Source organism: Ruditapes philippinarum, unplaced genomic scaffold, assembly GCF_026571515.1.
Source record: "Ruditapes philippinarum isolate M1 unplaced genomic scaffold, ASM2657151v2 ctg10451_1_1_1_1, whole genome shotgun sequence".
Lineage (NCBI taxonomy): Eukaryota > Metazoa > Mollusca > Bivalvia > Venerida > Veneridae > Ruditapes > Ruditapes philippinarum.
This window is the reverse complement of record NW_026860067.1, coordinates 55,632-63,434: the sequence shown is the minus strand read 5'-3', so window position 1 is coordinate 63,434 and position 7,803 is coordinate 55,632. Positions and strand designations below refer to the sequence as shown.

The following is a 7,803-nucleotide window of genomic DNA, read 5'->3' as shown; positions in this document are numbered from 1 at the left end:
AGTTAACTTCTAAAATAAGGTGCCACGTGTTAACTGAGTTTCTATTTTTCAGCACCCACACGATTGTAAAAACTCAAAGAAGGTGGTATGTGATACTCGAATAAGTAAGTAATGAACACATTATGAAAATGAAATAGACATAGCATTTGGAAGCAGAGATATGTCTCAACAGCATCGGAAAAAACAGTTGCTTGAAAATAACTGAATTAATTTCGTATGAGTCTGTTTAAAACATTCATTTATCGCTGTACATATAACGTCATTTTGCTTTGTTTTAATGCAATTTTCGACACAAAAGAATTGCAAAAATAATATATTAAAATGAAATATCTAAAATATTATTTAAACATTATGTCACACTGTCCTATTGCACTTAAAACTTGACTTGAAGAAATATAGATAGGGCAATCCTGGGAAAATAAGCGATACGATAATATAAACACTAAATTACAGTTGAATGTTGTTTTCATTTTAAATTTCAATGTGTACACAGTCCCTCTGCACTGGACCATTTAGCTTTCAAATAAGTTAAGGTTAATCAATTATGGGATACATTATTTAAGATTTGAGAAATGAAATAATTAACCTGTTTTTCGTATATCATACAATTGAATTACTCTGTTTGTAACAAAAACAAACAAACGATTTAAACAACAACAACACACACACACAAACAGACCAAATTGCAATTATATACAACCATATCTTAATAAGGATCTCTTCATAAACTTGTTTTAAAGTACTTAAATGAATGAGAATCATGCTTATGTTTCAGATGGATTCGGAAGTCAAGTTCATCTGTTAACAATTTGTTTCACGGTTGGGTTCATAACAAACAGAACAGTTATTATTGAATCGGATGAATCGCAGTATTCAAAATCAGGATGGAAAGGATTGCTTCTTCCCTTGAGCAACAATTGCACGACATTGTATAATCAAACAGCTCAAGTTGTTTTAAGTATCTGCTTTTATTATTTTTTCTATCTTTTTATTTCGTACTTTTGCAACAACCTATTATTAATATAATATTTATATAACACTGTATTTGAATTTTAATTATTTCATAACAATTGTTGAAACAAAACCAAACAAATCCAATTTTTAAATGAAACTTATGAACTTTGCTTCAACGACAGTGACAATTAGATATCAAATTGTCTCTGCCTTTCTGCTTTGTATTAAATGAAACAAATTTCTGTTTATTTTCAAAATATTCTTACGTTTCCGTAAATATTTAAACACTTCGTCTGCTATGTCTTAGAAAGCATTCTTAAATAGCATAGTTTCGACAATGTTGTAACTTTGTGGGAGTGAATATTTTTTAGAGTGCAGATGGCTATAATTTAGTCTAGCAATTTCAACTAAAATAAATGGACTTTAATTACTTTTTTAATTCAGGAATAATAATTGTTCCATTGTATTCAATCTATCTTGTTTACATCACCGACGATGAATACAAATGATTGTAGATAGTGATGAATCTCGCAATATTTGAACTAAATTTACTTGATAAAATGATTTTATGTTCAGCAGATAATTACAGATGATAATGTTTCTAATTAAACTTAATTATATCTAGGATTATTTTGAAGTAACAATCGATTTTAATGTAATGATATTTTGGATTATTAGAAAATCAGATATCTCCATAATGGATACATGCATATATTTTAATTCAGGTTTATTTAAATCAGAAGAAATTCAAGTGATTAAAGTTGGGTACAAATCATTTTACTTTGATTTGCAACGGACACTTCCAAAGTACCTCGTGAGTGTAGTTCAGACTTTTCATTCAGACCCACAACTTTGGTGGGCTGGGCAAATAGCTCAGTATATTCTAAGACCTACGCAACACTTGCAAATACTTATTGCAAAGAAAAAGAAAGATCTTGGCTTTCAAAATGTAATTGTAGGGTAAGTATTATTTGTATTACCTCCGATTAATAGTTAAAAGCTTATTTCAATGTCTACATGAATTATATTCACATATTTTGATATTGATTACGTAAATATAAGAGAAAAAATAGTGACTGCAAACTTAACTCTAAATCATAAACAAATTTAAAATGTGTGCGCGCGTGCGTGCGTGCGTGCGTGTGTATGTGTGTGATTTATATAGTTTTGATAACTAATCCACCAGCAAATAGCAGCAAAAGGAAACTTAGAGAGTTATCTTTGCAGAAAATTTACTTGAATCATGCTGAAATATCATAATAATTTAAATTAGTATTTATGTTTGTAAACATGTTCATAATATTATCGTTTTAAAAGAACCAGTCTTTAAGTCGAAACTCCACAACAAGATTTGTAAAACGCGAACATACATGTTGACCTGATATATTTATTACAGTGAGATATTCGTTCAAATGTATATATAGTATAAGTACTGCAAACGTGTTCAACTATATATTTTATATATTTACCCGGTCGGCATTATATTAAAGTGAGAGATATACGTCAAGGTCAGATGTATTTTCTTTATTTGTTTTCCATTCTGGCTCTGCTTATAATATACATTTAATGATATACTTCATTATATATCGTTTTCTAAATGTAACGAAATGCTCTAATGTATGTCATCTACAAATTCTGCGCTGTATATGTTGAATCTTTGCTATGAAAGTAGACAATTATTGATAATAGTAGGATGCAGTTTAAAATGGCTTCAGCAGCCAGCCAAGGGATGCTGCAATAGTAAGGTGGCTATTGAATGGAGAATCAAGATATTATTCAATTACAATTTTTATTTCTTCTTGAAAAGCTATACTTAACTATCCTTTTGCTTTTGTGTACACCAAATATATTTTGTTTACAAATATAGTAATCTGATTCATTATCATAGGCGTTTTACACTTTAGTATTGACAATATGGTAATATAATCATAAAATATTCTCCCCTCGATCATAATGAACAAAATTACCCATCATCAATTTTGTTCATTTAGGATGATAGTTTTTCTGTTCATGGTGATAAAGGGAAGATTTTTAAATAATAAATTGACCATTATTAACAGGAACAATATGCCGAACGTTCATTTAGAGCGAAAGTTGCGCTTGACTGGATTGAAAATAGATCACTTAATTTATAGAAACCAATGCGCTGTTAATAATAAGCTTCTAAATATGTCCAAAGTCAAATACTACACTGAGAAAGTAGAGTTATGTGGTGGTGATATTAAAAAAACCTTACAAAAGTGACCCGGCATTAGATGGGTGCAAGCACAGATGTTGTGATTCCATCTGGAAAATCTGCAAACGTTCTAGCACAAGACTTTAGTGACTTCTTTGTGGATAAGGTTGAAGGCATACGTAATGGTATAGCCAGGACCAAGTCTCACCAACAAACAGACAATGTTGTCCCTGAAGCACCTTTCAATGGAGAGCAATTTACAAACTTTTCAGTAGTCTCTGATAATGAAATTTCAAAATTTATTCGCAATTCGCCAAACAAATTCTGTGAAATTGACCCCATTCCAACATGGCTGGTGAAAGATTGTTTAAATGAACTATTACCATTAATAACAAAAATCATAAACACTTCACTTGAGAGGGCCTATGTACCACCCGCTTTTAAAAGTTCTAGAGTCAGACCTTTAATCAAAAAGTAAGGGTTGGATCAAGAGGTTATGAAAAACTACCGGCCTGTATCTAATTTACCGTTTGTCTCCAAAATTCTCGAGAAAGTTGTCGATTCCCAACTTGAAAGACATCTATCTGCACATAAACTTCATGAAGAGCGTCAGTCTGCTAATAGGCAGTTTCATTCAACAGAATCTACTCTATTATGTTTACAAAATGACATTCTACTTTCTTTGATCAGAATGAAGCTACTGTTCTAGTAATGTTGGACTTATCTGCTACCTTTGATACGATCGACCAGAGTACCCTCCTTTGCAGACTCGACAATACTTCGGAATAGTAGGCAAACCTTTACAATGGATGAAATCATATCTGTGTGAGCGTCATCAAACTGTCTGCGTCAATGTTGAACTGTCAAAATCTGTACGTATGACATTTTCTGTGCCACAAGGGTCCGTTTTTGGTCTGAAGAATTACATCATGTACACCAAACCTGTGGGCGCGATCTGCCGGAAGCATTAACTTCAACATCATTTCTACAATGACGATTCGCAATTGTACATGGCATTTAAACCAAAGGAAGCCATTTCACGCAATGAGACCTTGCGACGGATTGAAGCATGCCTGAATGACATCATACTATGGATGAATAATAACTTCTGAAACTCAATGCGGACAAAACAGAGGTGATCGTCTTTGTACCAAAACGAAGTAATGTTGAAGATCTTACTGTAAGTGTCGGTGATTCTGTAATAAAACCATCAACAACAGTAAAAAAACCTTGGCGCCGTATTGGACTCTCATTTAGACATGGAACAATATGTGAACTCAGTTTCTCTTTCATGCTTCATGAAAATACGACAAATAGGTCAAATTCGTAAATGCTTGACTGATGATTCAACCGGAACCTTGATAAACTCGTTAGTGACATCAAAATTAGATTACTGTAATTCGTTGCTATATGGATCTCCAAATTACGTTCTCAACAAGCTCCAAAATGTTCAAATTACGGCTGCTCGAGCTATTACCAGGACACCGCGAAACTGCCACATAACCCCAGTTTTAAAGGAACTACATTGGCTTCCTGTGCACATCAGAGTCGAGTACAAACTCTTTACATATGTGTTTAAGGCGTTTCATGGACAGGCACCTACGTACATACGAAACATTCTAGACATTTATACCCCATCCAGACAACTTAGGTCAAAGAATGATTGCTTAGCACTTGTTGTACCGCGTAGTAGGACTGTGACTTATGGTGATCGTGCTTAAACTCTTAAACTCTGGGATGCCCTACCTAGAACGTTTAAAAGCTGTGAAACTCTAACAGTGTTTAAGAGAGCACTTAAAACTCATTTATTTAAGAGGTTTTATTTGGACTGATTATTTTTAAAGTTCTTACCTGAATTTCTTTATTTATGTGGGTCTTTTAAACTTTTTTAAACTACATTTGATTTGAATTTGTGAGTTGAGCGATATTGATGTTTTAATTTGTTTCTTTTGTTGTTGTTTTTTTTCTTTTAAATATTGTATCATTTATTTGGTTATACTGTACAGTACTTTCGAACGTGTCAATGTGCATGAAAAAAGTGCTTAAGAAGTTTGGTATATAATTATGATAATAATAATGTGACTTCAGTATCAGTGTTTAACCTTTTACAAACATAAGTGATAAATGGTTAAACATGTACGCTCTTTCCAACAGAACAATCATTACGTGAAGATCAATGTTACACAGATACACAAATGCATTTACGATTAATGATGACACTAATTATCCGACAAACATATTTATCTTCTTTAACAATAATTATGCTTGCGTTATCTTTCTTCATAAAACAATAATGCCAATAATGACAGTGTTTTTTTAACTTCTGATCATGATAACAATTTGTGATACTTTCTGTGATTTATCCGATTGAACAGTAGATATTACACGTATTCAAACATCAAAGATTCGCCTGTCTGAGGTCGCTCGTGAAAAAATGCATTTCTTTACTAAAAGAATGACAACATTATATTTATGCTATTCTATTTTCAAAAATGTGAGCAAATGTATTTTATGGATATATGAGTACGGAACGGAATTAAAACAATTTGCAATTATATTCATTTTTTATTTGTTTGGCAATTATCATGAACGCACCAAAATTATCAGAATCAGGATAAACAATAAAAAGGAAAGTATTTATATCAGAATTGACCAAGCGTCAAATCAAAAGATGAAAAAACTGGCCTTACTCTAAGATAATATTGTGTTCAAACCACTCGAAACTATTTTTCATAAACGTACTTGTAAGAAATAACTTACTTTATGAATTAATGATTAAAACAACCTACAGTGGGTGAAATGATATATCTACAAAGTTTCTGAGATACTTTAAATGATATATTTATACTTTAAGACTACAAGTTAGAAGAACAGACAAGCTTACTGAAGCTTTCTACTACAATTTAACAGACTACATGAATATTGCAGAAAAGTGGTACTTAGACTTTGAGAAAAGATTTGGATTGACAGGCCTTGAAAGAAGAGTATTCTTAGCAACAGATTCATATACAGTCGTGGAAGAAGCTAAACAGTTGTAAACAAAAATCACACTCTAGTCTTATATAATAATATGGATAGGTTTCATATTAAATTGATTTATCTGTTTTGTTATGCTACATGTCATCATTATTTTTGATCGTTTTTTAATGCTGACTTTTTTGTGTGCTTCATTAACCCGTTCTTGTCAATTACAAGAAGTAAAGTGCATAATGAGACATTTTAAAGTCAAGATTATGCTCGGCAAATCAAATAAAAATCATCAAAGCAATGATAAGATTTTAATTCATTATCTATTGATTGATCATGCTATCGTGAAAAGTACTTCTACCAAATTGCAAATGATTTTTTTCAGATACCCTAACTATGTTTTCATCAACGATATGAATGCTACGCTTGCAGCAAATAAGCTTGAAACACGATACACATTTTCATCATTATCTGATATAATAGTAGACATACATTTATTATCTTTATGCGATTACCTTGTATGTACCATGACGTCAAACGTAAGTTTTCTCTCAAATATAAAATAATATTTGTCCCCGTTTTCTAAAGATTATAATTATTTGTTTTTGAAGGTTTTCTTTTCTTTCTTTTTTCTTAATGTTCGTCAAGTGTAGCCCATCTATTGTAACATAGATCTTAGTTTTCATTTTCGTTGGAAAATGTGTACAATGTTAGGTTTTATGCATGTGTATTGATCCATTCATTTCTTAATACAGCTAAATCAGCTAAATTGTTTATCTTAGTTGTTTATTTGTTATATTCTTTATATGTAATAATGTTGTTGTTTTTTTTTTTTTTTCAATAATCGTTTGCTTTTGTTTTGTTTTTTTCGAATTTTGAATTTTGCCGAGAAGCTAACACATTTTTTTTATTGAATTAATATCTTTCATAATTTCCTTTAGAAACGTATATGATAGTATTATTCCTGACATTTTCTGATATTAACATTTGTAATCTATTCTTAGGTATGTAGATTGGCATTCGAGCTGATGCAGACTCGTCATACAGATGGCTCAAAATATGCTAAATCTCTAGACTGTGACTATTATATCCAGAGGCTGTACAAGGCACATTGTAATAAACGACCAACAAGAGTAGAAACGTTGATGAAAATGATAAATAATAAAATTTAAATTCCGATTGAGCAATTGTTATATTTTGGATTTTTGGAATAGCATTTTATTCTATGAATTATTACATTTCTCAACTTAATATTTAAACTCATCATAATGCAGATTAACGATTTTTTCAAACTGTGTGGATTACTTACTTAAATTAAATTATTTTGTTGTCACATTTATTAAAAAAACAAATAAATAATGGAAATTATAAATAATGTCACTTTGTCAAAAGTTAAAGCAATTTATCACAGTATACTCTTGCACCCAAAAATGTCGTAAATTTCCGCATGATTCAATTTTGTAGCTGAAAATGAAAGTTTGGTTGTGGTAAAAATATGTTCTACGATATAAGCTGCTACATTTAACTTTGCAGGATATACTCAGTTTAACACAGTGAAGTTAAGAATTAGCTGACTTATAGTTTGTATTGTGATGTATATGATCCTGTTATCCGAAAATTCGGATTGCGAACGTTAAACAACAACATTTTCGTACTCATATCGTTGTTGAACCGCAAAAAAGCGACTATATTAAAAATATATGTTA

At 31.1% G+C, this 7,803-nt stretch overlaps 1 protein-coding gene across 2 annotated transcripts; it reads left to right on the top strand.

Moving 5' to 3' along the window:
• The first annotated feature begins 9 nt into the window (after nt 1-9).
• On the top strand, nt 10-7,455 carry LOC132758759 (alpha-(1,6)-fucosyltransferase-like). Of its 2 annotated transcripts, XR_009629623.1 has the most exons (6): nt 10-104; nt 776-958; nt 1,680-1,914; nt 5,985-6,164; nt 6,483-6,636; nt 7,102-7,455. XR_009629623.1 is itself a non-coding variant. In XM_060750456.1 (5 exons), exons 1-5 carry the CDS (start codon nt 748-750, stop codon nt 7,267-7,269), a joined length of 948 nt encoding a protein of 315 aa, XP_060606439.1. In that variant the 5' UTR covers nt 126-747; the 3' UTR covers nt 7,270-7,455. The 2 variants fall into 2 exon arrangements, 1 of the variants encoding a protein (XP_060606439.1); XM_060750456.1 differs by lacking the exon at nt 10-104 and having other exon boundaries at nt 126-958.
• The last annotated feature ends 348 nt before the right edge of the window (nt 7,456-7,803 follow it).